This window comes from Gobio gobio (assembly GCF_949357685.1).
Source record: "Gobio gobio genome assembly, chromosome: 12".
Taxonomy (NCBI): Eukaryota; Metazoa; Chordata; class Actinopteri; order Cypriniformes; family Gobionidae; genus Gobio; species Gobio gobio.
In genome coordinates this window covers 50,593,311-50,616,479 of record NC_137105.1, presented here as the reverse complement: position 1 = coordinate 50,616,479, position 23,169 = coordinate 50,593,311, and the positions used below count along the sequence as shown (strand labels likewise).

Genomic DNA, 23,169 nt, shown 5'->3' with positions numbered 1-23,169 from the left:
TCATGACCCTGTGGCCGGTTCTCCACTGGTCCTCCATGACCCTGTGGCCGGTTCTCCACTGGTCCACTGGTCCTCCATGACCCTGTGGCCGGTTCTCCACTGTTCCTCCATGACCCTGTGGCCGGTTCTCCACTGGTCCTTCATGACCCTGTGGCCGGTTCTCCACTGGTCCTCCATGACCCTGTGGCCGGTTCTCCACTGGTCCACTGGTCCTCCATGACCCTGTGGCCGGTTCTCCACTGTTCCTCCATGACCCTGTGGCCGGTTCTCCACTGGTCCTCCATGACCCTGTGGCCGGTTCTCCACTGTTCCTCCATGACCCTGTGGCCGGTTCTCCACTGGTCCTCCATGACCCTGTGGCCGGTTCTCCACTGGTCCTTCATGACCCTGTGGCCGGTTCTCCACTGGTCCTCCATGACCCTGTGGCCGGTTCTCCACTGGTTCTTCATGACCCTGTGGCCGGTTCTCCACTGGTCCTTCATGACCCTGTGGCCGGTTCTCCACTGGTCCTTCATGACCCTGTGGCCGGTTCTCCACTGGTTCTTCATGACCCTGTGGCCGGTTCTCCACTGTTCCTTCATGACCCTGTGGCCGGTTCTCCACTGGTCCTCCATGACCCTGTGGCCGGTTCTCCACTGTTCCTCCATGACCCTGTGGCCGGTTCTCCACTGGTCCTTCATGACCCTGTGGCCGGTTCTCCACTGGTCCTTCATGACCCTGTGGCCGGTTCTCCACTGGTCCTCCATGACCCTGTGGCCGGTTCTCCACTGGTTCTTCATGACCCTGTGGCCGGTTCTCCACTGGTCCTTCATGACCCTGTGGCCGGTTCTCCACTGGTCCTTCATGACCCTGTGGCCGGTTCTCCACTGGTTCTTCATGACCCTGTGGCCGGTTCTCCACTGTTCCTTCATGACCCTGTGGCCGGTTCTCCACTGGTCCTCCATGACCCTGTGGCCGGTTCTCCACTGGTCCTCCATGACCCTGTGGCCGGTTCTCCAATGGTCCTTCATGACCCTGTGGCCGGTTCTCCACTGGTCCTCCATGACCCTGTGGCCGGTTCTCCACTGGTTCTTCATGACCCTGTGGCCGGTTCTCCACTGGTCCTTCATGACCCTGTGGCCGGTTCTCCACTGGTCCTTCATGACCCTGTGGCCGGTTCTCCACTGGTTCTTCATGACCCTGTGGCCGGTTCTCCACTGTTCCTTCATGACCCTGTGGCCGGTTCTCCACTGGTCCTCCATGACCCTGTGGCCGGTTCTCCACTGTTCCTCCATGACCCTGTGGCCGGTTCTCCACTGGTCCTTCATGACCCTGTGGCCGGTTCTCCACTGGTCCTCCATGACCCTGTGGCCGGTTCTCCACTGGTCCTTCATGACCCTGTGGCCGGTTCTCCACTGGTCCTCCATGACCCTGTGGCCGGTTCTCCACTGGTCCTTCATGACCCTGTGGCCAGTTCTCCACTGGTCCTTCATGACCCTGTGGCCGGTTCTCCACTGGTCCTTCATGACCCTGTGGCCGGTTCTCCACTGGTCCTCCATGACCCTGTGGCCGGTTCTCCACTGGTTCTTCATGACCCTGTGGCCGGTTCTCCACTGTTCCTCCATGACCCTGTGGCCGGTTCTCCACTGTTCCTCCATGACCCTGTGGCCGGTTCTCCACTGGTCCTTCCTCTGAGCACTTTTGATAGAGACTGGCCACTGCAGACCGGGAACAGCCCACAAGAGCTGCAGTTTTGGAGATGCTCTGACCCAGTCTTCTAGCCGTCACAATCTGGCCATTGCCAAACTCACTCAAATCCTGTTATTCACTTCACCTTTCATAATGTTATGCCTGATCTGTGTACATTATTTATGAAATAAATAATATTGTCTGCTATATCCCTCCATATGTGTTCGGTGTTGCATATTTTATCACCTATTTATGTTGTGTAACACTTACATAAGCCTTTAACTGAATGAGGACAAACACAGGAAAACCATTAATGCTTCATGTAGCTCTGTCTGTATGTGAGATGAGCTAGAAAATCTGTGTGTGTGTGTGTGTGTGTGTGTGTGAGATTGTTCATTCCTCCATGCAGTCATGAGTGCCATACCTGGTGAGGCGTCCACCTCGATCACATAGTAACTGGCTGATCCATCCTCAGGACACGTGTTCGCTGCTGCAGTCTCTCCTCCATCTTTGGCCTCGGGTTGGTTTGCTGATGGAGAGTGACGAGCTCTGACCCCAGATGTGTCCGGTCCAGCTGTGTGGGAATGGGGATCCCAATCGGAAAGAGTGTCAGTGAGGGACGAGGAGCGCCGTAACTTGGAGTTGCAGCGATCGCCAGAGAGACGCGTCTCCAGACTTTGGATCTTAGAAAGGCACCAGTTCTTGATATCGGTGACCACTGAAGCCTGCTTACAAACAGAGAGAAGGAATAAATAATCCCATGCCAATAATTTATATTAGGAATGACAAGAAAATGCATCATGACGAAAGCTAGAATCCATGTTAGAGTTGATTTATTCAGTCACTAATCACCACAGATATCTGAGATATACATCAAATATCATCACAGGGCAGAAAGTCTCTGATCTTTAGCTGTATCGCCATGAACCGGACCACTTATAAGCCAAATATTGTTTCTTTTACTTCTAGACAAAGACAAAAAGCAAGGAAAGCGTGAAAAAAATGACCTGTCTTTTTTCTCCTTCCAAGCGTTCCTGTATGGCTCTCTTGTCAATTCGATGTAAACATTCAATCCTCTCAGCGGACACTCGCTCTAAAGTGATCTTATCTAGAGCTCTGATCTGAAAATCAACACACAATTATCAACCACAGATAAACATTTAAAACACTCATCCTTTCATTTGAGTGTTCATCGGAGTGTTCCAAGAGCCTAGCACTTTTGTCACACTTGAACCACGAATACGCAAAAAAAAGACTGGAGTCGAGGAGTTTATGTGGTTGAAATTAAAAAAAGTTACAAATCCTTCACCCACGGGTCAATTTGACCCACATATGAATGAATGAAAAAAAACAAATATATATATATATATATATATATATATATATATATATATATATATATATATATATATATATATATATATATATATATATATATATATATATATATATTAGGGATGAATATTGTCGGTACGACATCTGAATCAGCTGATAAACACTTAGAATATATATATATATTTTTAAATTATGAGATAAGATCATGCGCGTACAGAAGGACGTGACCATTAACAGTGACTCGTGTGTGTGTGTGTGTGTGTGTGTGTGTGTGTGTGATCTCTAGCGCGTGCAGAAGCCTCCTCCAGATTTAGTGAGATCGCTGTTGTTATAGTAATAAAATATACAGTTTATTAATCTCTAATAATATTTTATGAAATGGATGATGAAAAAATAATCCAAGGAGCTCTAAAATAACTGTAGAATGTTTTATTTGAAGCTAAAGACCGCATTAACTGATGTCATGCCACCCCCACTTCATGTGCACAAACATTACATCCAAAAATAAAATATTTAGGTTACATCTGCATCTGTCAGGGATGAAAAATCACTGACTTTTAATATACTCTTATTATAAAAAGAACTTTATTAACATGTTTTTATCTTTAACAAGTATCCTTTTAGTAAGACCTCAGAAATCTGAAACCAGAATGAAGAAAAAAAAAGTTTTTGCTCAAAATGGTGTTGTTTGTAAACAAAGGGAAAAATAAATGTATATCGGCATTGGCCAAAATGAGTGGAAAAATATCGGCATATTGGATATAGGCAAAAATCACTGATATCGGCAAAATGAAATGAAATAGGCTTTCTGGACAAAAAAAAAATATAAATATATTCTTCATATATACAGTGGGGAGAACAAGATTTTTGCCCGATTTTGCAGGTTTGCCCACTTTCAAAGCATGTAGAGGTCATTTTTATCATAGGTACACTTCAACTGTGAGAGACGGAATCTAAAATTAAAAATCCAGAAAATCACATTGTATGATTTTTAAGTAATTAATTTCCATTTTATTGCATGACATAAGTATTTGATAGATCAGAAAAGCAGAACTTAATATTTGGTACAGAAACCTTTGTTTGCAATTACAGGGATCATGCGTTTCCTGTAGTTCTTGCCCAGGTTTGCACACACTGCAGGAGGGATTTTGGCCCACTCCTCAATACAGACCTTCTCCAGATCCTTCAGGTTTCGGGGCTGGGCAAAACGGACTTTCAGCTCCTCCAAAGATTCTCTATTGGGTTCAGGTCAGGAGACCGGCTAGGCCACTCCAGGACCTTGAGATACTTCTTACGGAGCCACTCCTTAGTTGCCCTGGCTGTGTGTTTCGGGTCGCTGTCATGCTGGAAGACTCAGCCACGACCCATCTTCAGTGCTCTAACTGAGGGAAGGAGGTTGTTGGCCAAGATCTCGCGATACATGGCCCCATCCATCCTCCATTCAATACGGTGTCCTTTCCCCTTTGCAGAAAAGAATCCCCAAACAATGATGTTTCCACCTCCATGCTTCACGGTCGGGATGATGTTCTTGGGGTTGTACTCGTCCTTCTTCTTCCTCCAAACACAGCGAGTGGAGTTTAGACCAAAAAGCTCTATTTTTGTCTCCTCAGACCACATGACCTTCTCCCATTCCTCCTCTGGATCATCCAGATGGTCATTGTCAAACTTCAGACGGGCTTGGACATGCGCTGGCTTGAGCAGGGGGACCTTGCGTGCGCTGCAGGATTTTAATCCATGACGGCGAAGTGTGTTACTAATGGTTTTCTTTGAGACTGTGGTCCCAGTTCTCTTCAGGTCATTGACCAGATCCTGCCGTGTAGTTTTGGGCTGATCCCTCACCTTCCTCATGATCATTGATGCCCCACGAGGTGAGATCTTGCATGGTGCCCCAGACCGAGGGAGATTGACCGTCATCTTGAACTTCTTCCATTTTCTAATAATTGCGCCAACAGTTGTTGCCTTCTCACCAAGCTGCTTGCCTATTGTCCTGTAGCCCATCCCAGCCTTGTGCACGTCTACAATTTTATCCCTGATGTCCTTACACTGCTCTGGTCTTGGCCATTGTGGAGAGGTTGGAGTCTGTTTGATTGAGTGAGTGGACAGGTGTCTTTTATACAGGTAATTAGTGGAGGATAGGACGGCTTCTTAAAGAAAAACGAACAGGTCTGTGAGAGCCGGAATTCTTACTGGTTGGTATGGGATCAAATACTTATGTTAAACAATAACATGCAAATTAATTATTTAAAAATCATACAATGTGATTTTCTGGATTTTTTGTTTTAGATTCCATCTCTCACAGTTGAAGAGTACCTATGATAAAAATGACATACCTCTACATGCTTTGTAAGTAGAAAAACCTGCAAAATTGGCAGTGTTTCAAATACTTGTTCTCCCCACTGTATATTAAACAGATAAATATAGACATATATTTTTATACTGCAGATTTCAGGTGAATGGGACCAGTGGCCATGAAAAGTGATTTCAGTGTCTGGACCCCTAATGCGGACACATGGGTTCTTCTACTGAAACTAAGCTTTGGTCTGTATGCACCTGCTGTCTGTTCTTGCGGTCCAGTTGGCCCATCTTGCTGTTCATGAGCTCCTGCACAGTGTGAATCTCGGACTGCATTTCCTCTTTCGTGGCCATCAGCTGGTTCTCCAGTTTATTGATGAGAGGTTCACACCTGCAGCCATTCAATGGGGCCTTTAATGGAAATAACACATACCCAAGAGTCAAACATAACATTCACTGCACGAGATATTTGCTATTTTTCATTTTTGGAGAAAATGTTAGGCTTCCTGACAGAAACTGGTTCTAGCTAACAAATTATTTTAAATTTGTATTATTTCTGAATGATTTTGTGGTTGTAAGATTGTAGATTGTGGTGATGTAGGATTTTAAAATTAATAAATTCCACTATAAAAGGGTTAGTTCACCCAAAAATGAAAATTCTGTCATTAATTACTTACCCTCATGTCGTTCGACACCCGTCAGACCTCCGTTCATATTAGGAACACAAATGAAGATATTTTAGTGTAAAGCTGATGCTGAGAAAGGCTTCAGATAGGCCTCCATTGGCATTAGTCCATCTCACCACAGTGTTACTCTACAATCATTTTACGATGCAACGACAATAGTTTTTGTGCGCAAAAAAAGTAAAAATAACACCTTTATCCAACTTGTTCTTGTCTTCCGTGTGTGCCTCCACGACGCATGCGTGAGAATATGAGCAGATCCGGCGTTCGGACACATGACCCAGAAGAGATTTGTTTACGAGCAGAGGAAGACGCGCGTGTCTCAGCTGTTGAATTCTACATTGATCGTGCTTTAGGTCTCGGCGTAGTTCTCAAAATGGGGTAAAGTGAGCATTTCATGGATTCCCGAACGCCGGCGCAACGTCATATTCTCGCGCATGTGTCGTGGAGACACACACGGAAGACAAGAACAAGTTGGATAAAGGTGTTATTTAGATTTTTTTTTGCGCACAAAAACTATTGTCGTCGCATCGTAAAATTATTGTAGAGTCACTGTGGTGAGATGGACTTTGTAACGATGTTTTAAGAGCCTTTTATGGGTCTTGTGAGTGTAAATGTACTGAATGCCAATGGAGGCCTATCTGAAGCCTTTCTCAGCATCAGCTTTACACTAAAATATCTTCATTTGTGTCTGAAGATGAACGGAGGTCTGACGGGTGTCCAACGACATGAGGGTGAGGAATTAATGACCGAATTTTCATTTTTGGGTGAACTAACCCTTTAACATTTTCGAGTGAAATTGCAGGTTAATAATTGCATTACTTTCACAGGAATTTCACAGTAGGATTTTACAATTGTGCTGTAAAACAAATCATGGTTTTACTGTGAGTTTACAGTATTGGAAAACAAGGTACCCAGCATGCAGTGCGGCATGAATAGATTATGCTGTGGAGTTTCTTGACTCTTGTTGGTTTTATCTATTTTTGCTTCACTTTGAGCAGTTTGTGCTGTTGGTTTATGTTGTATACATGTTTTTATTATTTGTCAACTGTCATTATTGTTGTGTTTTGTATGTCAAATATTGATGTCTGTGCATCATTAGGTGATGCTTATAAGATGATGTCAAATCTCAGAAGTATATATACTATATATTATACTATAAACTTCACAACATGAAAACAGTAATTAAGGGCCAGATTTACTAAACAGGGTAAATTAGCGTGAGAGCGCAATTCCATAAAAGCGCCAATGGGTGTGGAAAGTTCTGAGCATAATCTACTGACAACATGCAAATTAAAGCACACAGGCTCAATTTTTGTCACTCGGCGGCCCAGGTAGAGATGTGTGAGTCAAATAAAATAAATAAATGAATTCTTTGCCTGCATGATCTTGCCGTCTTTGCCTCTGTAGAGAGTATAGAGCTGGTACGCCTTGTAGTTATGAGGAGGAGGAGGAGGAGCCGCTGATGATCTCTCTGTCTTACTCTTCTTCTTATGATCACTGTGTTTATTTTGTCTTCGAATGAGGGCATCTGATGGTGACAGCTGCAAAAACACACACACACACACACACACACACACACACACACACACAGTACACAATCCATGATATCAGTATATAGGGAGCGGTTTAACATCACTGAAAGCAGCACTTGTTAAGAGTCTATCAAAAGTCTATTTTATATATCTGACCGGTGAAGTGAGTAACACTGATCATCTCTTCATCAGAAAGTGAACATTTTGTCCTCAAAGTTGATGTGTTATAAGCAGGAAAAATGGGCAAGCGTAAGGATTTGAGCGAGTTTGACAAGGGCCAGATTGTGACGGCTAGACGACTGGGTCAGAGCATCTCCAGAACTGCAGCTCTTGTGGGCTGTTCCCGGTCTGCAGAGGTCAGTCTCTATCAAAAGTGCTCAGAGGAAGGACCAGTGGAGAACCGGCCACAGGGTCATGGGCGGCCAAAGCTCGGGAGCGAAGGCTGGCCCGTGTGGTCCGATCAAACAGACGAGCTACTGGAGCTCAAACTTCTCAAGAAGTTCATTTTTTAAGGCTGATTTTGCAGCAAAAGGGGGACCAACACAATATTATGTATTAGGTTAATATTAGGTTAATATTAATATTAGGTCATAATGTTATGCCTGATCGGTGTATAAACCCAAACTCTCTATTTCACATTTAATATAATGTCATATAATACCCAGCTGATTATACATTATTGCTTAAAAGAGAACATGCATACATGACGTACCCTCTCTTTGACTTTCCTGTCGCTGTTTTTGTTTGCGCGCGCCTCAGTGACGAACACAGTGTCATTCTGCCGGAGAGAACTGTCACTGCCCTGAGTGTCATTGGCTGGAGATACACTGTCCTACACAAACACAGGAGTAAAGCCACAACATTTACAATGACCAGAAAAATCTACAGAGAGTACTACACATTTATTGTAGCGACTAGGATTGGGAATTGAAAATCGGGGTGCGCAAAGAAAGCCGCCTCTCACACTGTATGTGTGTGATACTGAACAGAGCTCTCTTCTGCGTCTTTTGGCACTTGAATGGACAGACAAACACACACAAACATTTCTAAATATGAACACAGTCGGTTATGTCTTAAGTGAACATACACAGTTGAGAAAGAAAGCGTGCGTGTAACAGTGTATTGGATCCGTGCCGCTCTTAAAGTGACAGGAGCCTAATATTCCTGCTGCCGTCTCTATAATAACGCTAATCAAAAGACAGAGGAAATTAACTCGCTGTTCTAACTTTTCTAACTATATTTGTAATGTATATTTTTTGATGAGTGTTTACTGTATATTGACAAATGAGTGTTTACTGAAATTTATATTAGTTAGGCTAGTTGTCACCCGCCTTTTTGAGAATACACATGAAAATGCACTATCCAAACATAAAGGGGTGTAATTCAAGAGTGCTTTTGAATATAGACCTAAGTTTGGTCTTGTTTTTGAAGGCAATTCAAAAGATGACAGTATGAAAAAGTTATGGAAGTTTAAATGTACTGTAAATGAAAAATACTGTACTAAATATTTTTTATTTTATATAAAATATATATTTTACAATAATTTTTTAATCTAAAATTACTATAAAATCGAAGCCAAATGTCTAACCAAGTTGTGTTCCAAATTTGAAGTTGAGATCACAAAAATTGAAGTTCCCATGAGATTTTGTGTAGGCGCTGTAACACAAATAGCCACCGGGTGACTCACACATTCCATTGATTTTTTTTTTAAATGCATTTTCCTGTACATTTCTGTCCAAATATAACTTCCATCACGAAACGGTCACCAAATATGGAACCTTGAGACTCAGACCTTTCCGACGATATGCATTTTGTCAAGATTAGAAAAGATTTTGATTATAAAGTAGTTAAAATAAATGTTGTAATATGAAACATGACATCGCCCACTAGGGGGGGAGCACGTTAGAAGAATTTAGAGTACCGTTTCCATGGTAACGCAACGTCCGATTTCAAAACGGTTTAAACAGGAAGAGTTTTGAGTTCGTAAACTTTCGAATGATACCTAATTTATGATGATTACTAAAATATATGATACGAAAAAAGGCGATAAAAAAAAGAGTGCCAGGTGTCCGGCCAGCGGATAAGGGGTTAATGGTATATTTAAATCATATTTCCTTGTGTAAGTGTTCTTTAGTCTGTTGATTTTTGCTTATGGTATTCAGCTACAATTAAATGTTTTGCAATAAGACTTTTTTTTACTTGAATTGGAATAAAAATTAGGAATCGATAAGAATTGGAATCGTTAAATTCAAACGATCCCCAACCCTAGAAGCGACAGATCTTTTCTTCCATATTGTGAAAAAAATTATGGCTGAGATTTGATTTTATGCATCAGTTGTTGATTGGATGTTGAGGTGTGGGCGTGGCACTCAAAATGGAGGCGGAGCTGAACGCCAGCATGCAGGGGGGCGGGGCTTGAGCGCAGTAAATGAAGTACAGCACACGTCACCAGAGCGAAGTCTGTCATTTTCAGGCCAACTTTAATAAATAAATCCACGAGGGATGGGCATGTGTAGAACTACGAATAATGGATGTTCAGATTCGATTGAGACTAGTTTCTGTAGAGTTCTGCGGTCAGAGACTTGGGCAATGAATACGTCACCACACATTTGGTGTCTGTTTTTAATAACTGTCTGAAATAATGTCTCATGTACGATTTGTTAGCTCTGGTTTGAGTTTTCTTTGTCCAGATGTGTAAAAGCTTTATTTATCAAGTCTAAACTACGGCAGAAATGAATTGTTGAATAGTTGTCTGATAAAATCCAAGCCTGATTCATTTTCAGAGATTTTTCCCGATTTGTTGACAGTGATAAAGGTTTATATAATGTTTTAGATTTTTGAATTATTGAAAATGAATCTGAAGTGTCTTATTACTGTGGGAGTATAAATGTTCAATTATTAAACGTTCTGTCATTAATTATTGCTTACATGACATTCAGTGACAGCATGTTTGAACTTGTTCTCGAGTGCGGTTGCTCATTCTGTGTTGATTGTGTCTGAGAGAGGGAATGAAGTTTCGCTCCTTTACCTTTCTCGGCAGCATCTCCTCCCGAGGGACTGACTGTGCTCGACCCTCAGTCTTCATCTTATCCCTCCTCTTCCTCACAGAGCGTCCTCGGGTGAAGCTCTACATGCAGACACATGGGGAAAAATGAAAGGCGTTTTCTTGCCATATCAGTTTCTCTTAAGTATGTGTGTGTTTTCTTACCTGTGGGGCTTTGGTGAGCAGCAGCGCCACTTCAGGATTATCATTTTCACGAGCCTGATCGAGGGCCGTCTCTCCTGTCTTCACCCAAAACATACACACAGATAAGAACCATGCACATATTCACACAGCCAACCTGGAGAACCATGTTCCTTAAGACAATTGGTTTACAGTAACTGTGGACAGTACAACCCGGTTTGGCACCCTAAGGTCCTGAACAAGCTAATCAAGGTCTTCAGAGTTACTAGTAAATCACAGGACTTTGGACGTTTTTAGTGGGAAAATCAAAAGGATGTGATGTTTATATGCGCTCCCACCTTTCTTCCACTAACACATGAAATTAATTAAATGTTCAGGAAAATGCCGAAAGAGCCATTCTATACTGTAATGTTTTATGTGTCATGCATAGAAAAGGGATTGATATATAGCCTATAGTCAAACATAGCCAGATCTGTATAGTCTATAGTCTCAAATATACTTTATATTATAGGGGTCATGAACTGAGAAATCTAATTTCCCTTGAGCGTTTGTCAGACTATAAGAATATCCTGTAAGTTTCAGAGCTGAAAACTTCCTTGTTAGTCCAAAAACAGCTTTTATTGTCCCCAAGCCCAGAGAGCGACTGGTTGTGAATGAGCCTGTAATAGATGGAGAAAGAGCGCCTCTGCAGAAGAAGATCAACGCCCACTTCATCATCACAACTCTGGCCCCGCCCACTGGAGTGTTAGTGAGATGCCCCGCCCACTGGAGTGTTAGTGAGATGATGAGGAGAGACGAACAGACACTAATAACATTCCCTTCCAGAGGATCCTAATGCTGGGAATTAGGGGTGTAACGGTACACAAAACTGACGGTTCGGTACAGCAGTTTTACAAAATTGCTTTTTATTTATTTTTATTAAACAGTGGTTTACTGAAAAAAAGTGTCTGTCCTTAAATTAATTAAATTATAACAAAAAGTTTATTGAAGATATTGTTGTAAATTATATAGGGAGCCCTTACTTGCACATTAATATTAAAGGTTAACAACAGAGCCCAAACTATTAGCCGTAATTAAGTGGCTATTTATTTTTAGGTATAATAATCAACACTCAAATAACACAGTATGCAAACATGTAAACTTCACAAAAGTTTTTGCAATAACTTCTAAATCTAATTATAAAATAGTTTTTCTCCAATTCGTTGTTGAAATATAATAATTTATACACAGTGTCATTTTCATGACAGGTTTATTTAACATGCATGAAATAATCAAGATATCAGTAACAGGTTAAGTAGAATATAATGAATATATAGGCTAATATAGAGCATATATTTAGTGAAAGAGTTGATTTCTCTAGTGAATATGATTCTGTGGACACTGATGCTACATGACATTGTTTAGTTTACAGCAGTTATATTGAGGTCTTTCCGCCATTGAAACACTGATTGAGCGATTTCACCACATATGATACGTGACAGTAAGTTGTATTGTATCCTCAACATACCTTCAGATGTTCATACATGTTTATTCTTTAGGAAGAGATGATCGATCGGCCGCTTGAACTGTGATCAGTGATCAGTCACGCTACATTAAAGAGCGTCAAAGCGGCAATTTACCGTTTGAAAGTCATGATAAAATGGACTGAATACTTAATATGTTCGTGTGGGAATTCGGATTGTGTGTTCCGCGCTTAAAACAAGCCGACTGTGAACTGTTAAAGATTGCATTTGGAACACGCGTGCACCGAATCGATACGAATACGTGTACTGTTACTAGGAATGTGCTGATTTATTTTCAACACATCTAGGCAGTTGAACTATGTTGCTCAGTAAGATTCAGCTAAGAATCCAACGCCTGCTTGAGTTGCGTTATGATTTTCGCTCAGACACATTGAAACTGTATCAGTGTATCATCTCAAGAAGCATGTGTGTTCAAGTGCTTGTGCAGAGTACATATCAGGGCTTCACTAAGCTCATGAAATATTTCTGAAGGTGCTCACATTGTTTTTGATGCGGCTGTCGGCCCCAGCCTCCAGTAACATGCGTACGGTCTTCCTGTGATTCAGAGCAGCTGCGATATGTAAAGCGCCGTCCCCTGCCTGGACATCAGTGGACAGTCATATGGTCATAATTACAACTTACACAAGAATGATTAAAATTATGTTTGGGTCATTCCGTGCCAACTTAACCAAGGGGCCCCGGCTAAAAAGACAGATTTAGTACTTCTTTTTTTCTGGTGAAAATTAGGGTTGGAAGTCAAAGATCGATTACAATTTCGATTCCTCTTATTGATTCCTTTGTGTACATTTTAACGAAGACTCACGCGCTGTTTTCTGTGCTGCTCACACATCCAAAATGACGAGCGCACAGAAAGCCGCATCACATACTGTATGTTGCGCGATACAAATCTGAGTTCCCGTCTGCGTCTTTTTGCACTTGAACGTACAAACACACACAAAAATTTCCAAATATTGTTAACACAGTCAGTTATGTCTTAAATGAACATAAGCAGCTGAGAAAGAAAGCGTGTGTGTAACAGTGTATTGGATCCGTGCCGCTCTTAAAGTGACAGGAGCCCAAATATTCCGCCTCTATGATAACGTTAATCAAAAGACAGAGAAAATTCACTCACTGTTCTAACTTTTGTAACTATATTTGTAATTAATATTTTATTCATAAAGTGCAGTTATTTTACATTTGATTACAGTTTTTGAACCTGAATACCTGAAAAACTTAAAGTTTTAACATTTTTATTTGTGCAATTGCTAATATTTTATCGTTGATGTTGTCTCACTAAGAAACTTTTATTTTAATCAGAAATGGTTTTGACAGTCAAGAAGTGGATATTAATGATCCCAATTGTTGCGTAACAGTCGATGTTATGTTGAGATTCGCCTATTTTTCCGTGGTGTTTTTCATGCACGAGATTTACATTTGAAGGAGGACGCAACAGTGTTTGAGACTCACGGTGTGTGATGTCCATGTACTGAACTCTTGTTATTCAACTACGCCAAGGTTAATTCAGTTTTTAAATCTAGGGCACATTTAATAATGCTTGAAATATATATTAGTTAGGCAAGTTGTTTTTATCATATTTTTTAAACCATATAGTTCCTTGTGTCTTGATTTTTGCTCATGGTATTTCAGCTACAATGAAATGTTTTGCAGTAAGACTTAGAATAAATGTGAATGATATTTAAGTTTTGTTTTACCTTGTTGGAGTCAAAATTAGGAATCGATAAGCGGAATTGGAAACGTTAAAATTCAAACGATACCCAACCCTAGTGAAAATACATAAATCAAGATTTTTTTTATCCATTAAATGGAAGAATATTTCCAGAGTAATCCATTACTGTGTAGAGGGGCGGTCAAAATAACAATTTGACCATTTTCACTTGAGATTTGGAGCCAGATTACAAGGGGGTAAAAATGACTTTAGAAAGATGGCAGCATCATTATTTTATGTTCACACAGAGATTGGTAGGTTTATTAGTAAAATCTGTTGACTTTATCAATCTTTGTTGCCAACTCACAAAAAAAAATGCCAACGGTGACAGTTCAAAAATGGGAAAAAGCTGTTTTGCCTAAAAGTTTGCATGCCCGTAACTCAAGAAGTATTAAAGATATATTATACCCATTCAGAAGTTGTTTTTCTTTTTTGGGAAAATTCTTTTTTGTTTTTTTTTGGCCAAAAAATGTGTTTTCCTCCCATTTTTGAACTGTTATCATTGGCATTTAATGCAACAAAGATTGCGGTTACAATTTATTTTACAGTGCGTGTACTTACAGTGTACTTACCCAAGAAAAGTAGTGGTAATATAAGGAAACTACATGGGTTAAGGTTCGGTTCAGGGTTAGTACCTAGTTATAACACAGTTATTGTCATTGCTATAAGTACATAGTGAGGACATGCAGAACATTGTGGTTACACTTTATTTTAAGGTGTCATTGTTCCAGTGTAATTATATATTTAAGTACTGAGTAATATTGATTAACAACATGTACTTAATACAGGGTTCGGGTAGGATTAGGGTTTGGTTGAGGGTTATATGCATGTAATTATGCATCATTTACTGTTATGGTAAGTACATGTGTAACATATGTAACAAGGACGATGTTAAATAAAGTGCTACCAAGTTTGCTAAAATCAACAGATTTTACTAAGAGATCTACCAATCTGTAAAAATAAAAATACGATGCTGCCATTTTTCTGATGTAATTTTACCGCCTCATGTAATTCGGCTTCAATATCAGGTGAAAATGATCATTTTGATCCTCCTTTACAAAATAGTGGATTACTCAGTAAATATACATCCATGGCATGTCCACTATTTATGTTTGTCTTTCTTCAGAAACATATTTTTAGCCGGGAAGTTTTTAAAGTTTGTTTGACCCAACACGGAATGACCTGTTTGGAATAGTTAAGAGTATAGCACATCAAAAACATTACAACTCCTTACTCACGTGATTTCTTTCGGTCACGGAGCAGATGGCACCCAGGAGCGCTCGGATCACAGTCACATGGTTATATCGGGCGGACACATGCAGACACGTGTCACCTACCTGAGGCAAACAAGCCAAACAAATACAACACATTTGTTATTTCCGAGTTAAATAACAAACACAGATGAAGAGAAGACAGAAAGACATAAAGTGTTTGACGGTCCTTACGTTGTTCTTACAGTCGGGACGAGAGCCGCCCAGCAGCAGGACTTTCGAGCTCTGAGCGTGACCGTTCTGACAAGCCAGATGAAGAGCTGTGTTTCCTGCCTGAGAGACATTACATCCTGTCAGCTGATAGAATTAATCCACATTCAGATGCAGTTCTGAATTCTGATTGGTCAATCTATAAAACACCTGGGGCCTCATTTATAAACGTTGCGTACGCACAAAAGAAGGCGTACGCCGCTCTCTACGCAATAATTGGTATTTATAAAAAGCAAACTTGACGGGAAAATGTGCGGTCCTTCACGCAAGCTCTGACCCAGGCGTACGCACAAAAACGGGTGAAATGAGAAATGGCGACACCGTCGGCAGATGGAAGAAACACGTGAAAGTGTGTGAAACTGTTGACCGTTGTGTAAAAAACATGGCAATACTGCCTCTCATAAATAACTTGAAGACTTCCCAAAGCAAGTCTTACAATTAACAGCCTACACGAACACCCGTTTGATCGATCTGCAGTGTAAAACAAAAAAAATCAAACGAAAATTACAACAGAAATGCAAAAAAAAAAAAAAGTGAAATATGTTCTGCAACAATATTGGCATGTTATGCAATTCATCCTCATAAATAATATGGTAAACAGAACGAAATAATATACAAAACTGATATTCTCGTCAATGTGTCCGTCTGGCGGAGCAGATATAGATGCAATTATATAGACAGACAGACAGACAGACAGACAGACAGACAGACAGACAGACAGACAGACAGACAGACAGACAGACAGACAGACAGACAGACAGACAGACAGACAGACAGACAGACAGACAGACAGATAGATAGATAGATAGATAGATAGATAGATAGATAGATAGATAGATAGATAGATAGATAGATAGATAGATAGATAGATAGATAGATAGATAGATAGATAGATAGATAGATGTATTAATTGTCCACTGGGGAAAGTTGTTTTCATAGTAAAAATTTCTTCATCAGCTACGGAATCATATGGTTTTCATGCAAATGCCTTTAGTTTGTTTTATTTTCGATAAAATAACATATGACGTATGTCTTAAGCATTCAGAAAGCTGCAAGAAATTACATTTGCACTGAACTATTTCCCATTTCCATGTAGATAAGGGATAGGGATTAATAGGGATTCCCCAATAATTGCCGCCAGTCTCTCATCAAGATTGTGATTTATTAAAGGAAAACTGCGTAGGATAGATGCGTGCGCACGGTTTTATAAATCCGAATATTTCTATGTTTCATCCGTACGCCACTTCTGACGCAAATCCTACGCAAAGTTTTATAAATGAGGCCCCTGTTCACTAAAACCAGAGCCGGCCCAAGGCATAAGTGAACTAAGCGGCTGCTTAGGGCCCCCTTGGCCACCAGAGGGCCCCCAAGAGCACAATAAATTACTCTCCGGCAAAGTTATTTTATGATGATTGAAATCGCGAAATGGCCTTAAACAATTATTGCAATAAATTGCAAAAAGTTTTCGAATATATGCACGGATTGATTCGGCGCCATCGGCTGAACACTATTCGCTTGTTAGTCAGGGTTCAAAGTCCAAAGTGCGGAAAAATCTGCGCTAAAACGTACTCGTCAGTTGCCCGGTAACCTTTTTATGAATGGATGGATTTGAGAATGTGATATGGTTTAGTGCGAATATATTGTCTGACGTGCTGCATGTTTTGGACAGAGTAGACAGCATAGCTTCCAGTTTCTCCCTTGAAATTATAAGTTGTGTAGCCTACATTTTGGAAATGTTTATTTAGAAAATAAAAAGGTTCTTTCTACACAGTCGAATGGAATGCAAAAAAATAACATTTTAGTTCCGCCAAAATAAAAGCTCTGTTTAATGTTTGAAAGAAATCAACATTTCTTGTTTTTAAAATAAGTCTCTTCTTCTCACCAAGGCTTTATTTGCATTTATTTGATTAAAAATACAGTAAAAACAGAAATATTGTGAAATAATATTATAATGTAAAACAGCTGTTTTCTATGTGAATATATAGTAAAGTGTAATTTATTCCTGTGATCAAAGCTGAATTTATCATCATTACTCTTCAGTGTCTTCAGTGTCATATGATCCTTCACAAATCATTCTGATATGATGATTTGATGCTCAACAAACATCTATGATTATCAGCGTTGAACAATGTTTTTAGGATTTTTTTGAAAGCTTTCTATTTTAGAGAAATGCTGTTCTTTTGAACCTTCTATTCATCAAAGGATCCTGGGGAAAAGAGAGCATATTCAGCATAAGAGACTACTTTAAATATATATTGTATATACTATATTGTAAGACTTACTGTAAGACTTTGAATATTAACGCCTGAGCACTCTTATGGGTTTGCTACTGTTACGATTAAAAACCGTATAAGGATAAAAACATGACTGGCAGACCTGATGTAACCAACACAACTACAACTAATACAATTTATAATTTTTTTTTTATTGTTTTATAATAGCAATAAGGCACTTGAGGCTGTGTTGTAATGTGAACCATAACTGGTCATGATTGAAGGGGTTGCATGTGCAACAAAACAGAGCTTTGTGTAGCGTTTACTACTTGAGTAAAAGTTGAGTGAGTGGATCTCTGAGCTCCTGTGAGTGAGTGGAGGCGGGGCTCATTTGCATATTAATGAATTCGCGTATATACTAAATGAGGCAAGGGTGTAGAGTTACATTCAAGCTATTTTAAGGCATGAAGACATTTTTTTTCACAGGATTTTTTTTTTAAACATACCATTTTGATGAGCAAAAATGAGTTTTAAGGGATATAATTATTGACTACAAGGGGACTTTAATGTATAAAGCAGATGTTACCTTGTTTTTAGCGTGAACGTTGGCTCCAGCCTTCACCAGCAGTTTGACAGACTGACTGAAGCCGTGCCACGCAGCCTCATGTAATGCAGTGTTCCCATCCTGAGGAAACAGAATGACTGCTGGATCACAGCTCTACTTTGCATTTGCTATTTTAAATGCAATATATGACCCCTAATTGGGCATGAACAGTTAAATACACACACCTATGTGTCAAAGTGACCATGTATTTGTAAGTAAACAGAGTCATTTATGTCTTAAATGAACATTAACAGTTGAGAAATAAAACATACCAGTATATTGAAATCCGTGCAGTTGCTCTTAAAGTGACAGCGTCCAAATTTACCTGCTAATGCTAATTAATGCTAATAAAAATTATCTCCCTGCTCTTCACTGAATATCAAATGTCTATGTTGAATTAATTGTGTCTGTTTGTGAATGAGGGATTTTTGGACACACCAAGTAAAAGTTATAGTTTTTATTCTTAAGGAAAAAGATCAAATTATACCCTCGGGGTAAGATGAGCCACTCAGATTTGGCACTGAAGGGTTTTTGCCAGTGTTAATATTTTTAAATGTAATTTTTTTATGTAATTAATGGGGTTATTATTCAGTAGTTCCATGAATTAAATGTACATTTCAAACATTGCTTTCATTAAAACCTACAGGTTAGTTGAGTGAAATCATTTGCATTCATTATGTTGCTATTATGACATATCTTCAATTAAAATATGTACTTATACATCACGAAGATATACATATATATCCTCCCCCATGTTACCCTATACATGTAGTTGTAGAAAGACACCACATTATGTCATCTCTATGTCAATGCACATTTATTTGTAATTGGGGAAAATATTGCACATTGTTTGGCTGTTGTCCCAGGCAGCTGATTTCCTACATCGCTGTGATAGTTTCATGTCTCTCATGGTTTGCTTCTCACATAATAAGAGTATTTACATAAGTGCAGTGAACGTAACGTAATGGAAACTGCTATAGTAACCTTTTATCTAGCATATGTGAATGAGAAATATTTACCTTGTCTTGTCTGTCTAGTGCACATCCTTCCTGAATGAGAGCGGAGATGACATCCGTGTTTCCCACCACAGCTGCTCTGTGGACGGCTGTTTGGTCAGCCTGGAAATGAGGAAAACAATATATGACTTCAACATCAGTCCTGCTTTACTCAGTGGTGATCGGCGGCACAGTGTGTTACTTATGGAGCAGGTCTCCAGCACATTAGAGGAAGGTGTGTGTTACTCTCACTGGCTCCTTGCCATGTTGCAAAGGGATCTAACATTGGCCATTATAAAACAAAGTTTTGGACCAGTCTTTCTTACAGATTTATGATTCTGGTCATAACACGACAACAGATCTTGATTCAATTTCAAGTTGGACATAAAAAAATTATATCTGTAGCACTATAGATTGAAAACACAACCACTGTTCAAGATCAACATTACTCTGTTTTCAGTTTTCTGTAGAGGATATTGTTTCTCTGATATACAAAGCAAAACAAGCTACAAAAAAATGGCATGGTTGCCCAAACACAGATAAGGTTCATGAAAACAAATTCCAGTCCAATCGTCTGTCCAAAAGGTGAATGAAAAACAAAAAGGTGAAACAAAAGACCTCCAGAGCCCATCCAGCAACGCTAATGTGTCTTCAGACCTGAATATAATACGTGAGTTATGGTGCTTTTATGCCTATATCTTATTTTGTGTTGCATAGATGAAACTCAGAGGAGTTTGGAAGGAAAATGTATATTTCTGAGTGAATTATTCTTTTAAATGTACATAGTAGGGGTGGGCAATATATATTTGTCTACGATAATATCATGATTGTTGTACGATGTGCGATCTGACAGTATGTCCCTAACTTTATTAGAAATTTGAATATGAATACACAAGGTCCAAGATCCTGAGTAGGACTGCACGATTTGGGGAAAATATCCAATTGCGATTATTCTGGTTAAAATTACGATTGCGATTTAAAATGCGATTATTATTTACTTAATTTTTTAACAAATGAAAAGTGTGTATATAACAATTTGTGTTTATATATTAATATGACTAATAATAATTACTATAATTATTATTATTGCTAAATAAAAATAAGAAATATTACTATTACAATAACATTCATTATTAAAAAATATTTTAAGAATAAAAATAATATTATAATAATAATAATATTTATATTTTACAGAAAAATTATTTTACAAAAAAATGATGGGTTACCTGTTAATATGCAGATGGCCTATGACTAAAAATCATTAGAAAGGTCTAAGGATTTATTGTAAAAAGAATATAATCTGTGCTTTTTATCTGTGATATCAATTTCTTAAATTCTATGTCTTTAATACAAAATATGAGCCTCTTATGCATCCACTGTGGGGATTAAAACTCCTGTACATTGAAGAAAAACACATGGATTGTCATATAAATTTATTTAGAAGTATTATTTTTCTTATTCTCTACCCAAAAGTGTCATTCATACTGTAGGCCAGAGGGCGCCCTCGAGCAGAAACTCCACATACACCTCAGAGAAGTAATAGTTTTCAGGAAATCCCTAACGTGAAGCTAAGCTTACTCTGTAGGCTGAATAAAGCGATGATAGAAACGCTTTGACTGATTAAACATGAAGACATTAAACACGACTGCCTCAAGATATGGTGTATTTGAGTTCTTCAAGCCTTCTTGGGTATTTTCATAATAATAAAGTTTTCAGTGCTGATTGACATTCTGTGATAAGAAGCCACATCAGCTCGACTGACGATACGAAGTGAGTTAAAACCTGTTATTAAACATTGTATTTTGTTGGACGGCCATAGGTTTATGAACTCTTCAAAGCGCGTTTAAAGCGTTGCTTTTTCTAGCGCACGTTATAATAAGCGACTGAAACTCGCAGTGCTTTCAGACGGAGAAGCGTTTACTGATCTCAGAGCCGCTTCTTCACTAACACGCTGGACATTTATTTATTTCATTAAAATCGCAGCCTTTGCGCTTTCATAATCGCACATAAGCCAAATCGCGATTGCGGTTCGATTTTGATTAATCGTGCAGCCCTAATCCTGAGCTAAAGCAACACTGATCCCCATCATGGTGACGGTAGAACAACTACAGCACTAAACAATATCATTTCTTACAGTGGTGGTTAAAGACAACTTTATCATGTGAATTCAGAGTAAAACAAGAGCTGTGACTGACTGTGATGTCAGCATCGTTCTGTAAATTCCTGGCATTTTCGCTCAAAAGAGAAAATGCTGCAAACATGTTATACTCACATCATCCTGAATATCCAGGTCACAACCAGCAGCGAGCAGAATCCTCACAACAGCAATGTGGCCCTTATAAGCAGCCAAATGCAGAGGTGTTCTGCCGTTCTGCAAGAAAACACACACACACACACACACAGGACTTCAGTCAATCTGAATGGAGGGCAAGCCAGGGAACGTGTGTGGGACAAAACAGAAGTGTGACCATGATGCGTGAACGCAAATCTGCAAAATACCTTTTACATAACGAGTGAGGGTAAATAAAAATGCGATGCATGAATTCATGCGTTGGCCAGCAGGAGGGACGTATGACATCATCAGTCCTCTTTTGTACTGTTTAAGTCCAGAGATTAATCTCCCAGAGGACTGCAGTCAGGAGAGCATCATGTCACACAAAGAGCGGTGTCTTATGTAACGGACGACACTCGTGTCACGCAGCGTGTTCTGGCTGCTGTATCTTTAGTGTTTTAGCACATGTATAGTAGACATAATATGCAAATGATGTAAATGTCCTCTCTGCATGAAACCTCAGGGTTTCTGCAGGTTTAATGAAGGTAAATTAAGACCTTTTTAAGAACATTTAAGGAATAAATTGAAGGGAGCATAACACGATATGTTCTCTAATAGTGCTTTTATAGTGTATAGTTACATTGTGTACTATGACTGACGGAAAATGAAAAGTTGTGATTTTCTAGTCCGATATGGCTAGGAACTATACTCTCATTCCTGCGTAATAATCATAGACTGTAAAAAAATATGGACGTAGTGTCTGTGACGTCACCCATAGGATCTGAAGAGCAATTTTGAAGCGTAAAGTCGGGTCGAGCTGGTCGTCGCCATCTTGGCATTGCGTGTCACTCCCGGATAACAGAAAATGGGCAAAAAGGCGGGACGTGGGCGTAGCTGAGGTGACGTAATGACTAACAGACAAACGACAATCCACCTGTCACTCAAAGTGGCCACGCCCTTTATTATGCAGAACTTTAAGGCTTTATATAATGTAAACGAATGAGTTATAAAACATTCACCCCCTCACAGTCGTCATGAAGAGCAAAATTAGCCGTATAGACCAAAAGCACAATGTGTCCCAGACTGTAAACATGTGTTCTTCTGCTGTAAAGTTGGGCATTTTAACATGAGCTCAATGAGATTCTGCTCCTTCTGGAGTCTGTCTCTAGTGGCCAGTCCATGAACTGCAGTTTAAGTCACTTCCGTATCGGCTTCAGGAGAAACTGCGAGAGGAGCCGCTTGGTAATAATCAAGGGACTTTGTGCCGTCCCATGAGTGCAGCGGCGCAATGATATTACACAGCGCCTGAAAATAGGCTAACTTCCGTCAACAAAACCAACGTGACAACCTTCTATTTTCAGGCGATGCGTAATATCATTGCGCCGCTGCACTCGTCTAGAAAATCACAACTTTTTAATTTTCCGTCGGTCTTAGTACACAATGTAACTATACACATCACAACATGTAAATAGGAAAATGTTGCCGTTATTTTGTCTCTTATTGAGCAGTAGGCTAGCTGGAGCCATTTACCTCCAGTCTTTGTGCTAAGCTAGGCTAGCTGGAGCCATTTACCTCCAGTCTTTGTGCTAAGCTAGGCTAGCGGTGGGTGCGTCAGACAGAGTTATGGCACGGAGATGAGAATGGTATGTATGGACTTATCTAACTCTGGGGGATACGGT

At 39.8% G+C, this 23,169-nt stretch overlaps 1 protein-coding gene across 1 annotated transcript in view; it reads right to left on the bottom strand.

The window, feature by feature from the left end:
• The window catches only part of ankrd6b (ankyrin repeat domain 6b), a 62,051-nt gene that overhangs the window by 2,829 nt on the left and 36,053 nt on the right, over positions 1-23,169 (bottom strand). The window contains exons 3-15 of the mRNA XM_079831822.1: positions 21,491-21,589; positions 19,243-19,341; positions 18,206-18,304; positions 15,371-15,469; positions 15,164-15,262; positions 12,700-12,798; positions 10,722-10,799; positions 10,542-10,640; positions 8,226-8,345; positions 7,358-7,522; positions 5,554-5,706; positions 2,676-2,789; positions 2,093-2,393 (exon numbers count right to left, since the gene is read on the bottom strand). Coding sequence (XP_079687948.1) covers positions 2,093-2,393; positions 2,676-2,789; positions 5,554-5,706; positions 7,358-7,522; positions 8,226-8,345; positions 10,542-10,640; positions 10,722-10,799; positions 12,700-12,798; positions 15,164-15,262; positions 15,371-15,469; positions 18,206-18,304; positions 19,243-19,341; positions 21,491-21,589 — 1,624 coding nt within the window. The remainder of the gene's footprint in view (positions 1-2,092; positions 2,394-2,675; positions 2,790-5,553; positions 5,707-7,357; positions 7,523-8,225; positions 8,346-10,541; positions 10,641-10,721; positions 10,800-12,699; positions 12,799-15,163; positions 15,263-15,370; positions 15,470-18,205; positions 18,305-19,242; positions 19,342-21,490; positions 21,590-23,169) is intronic.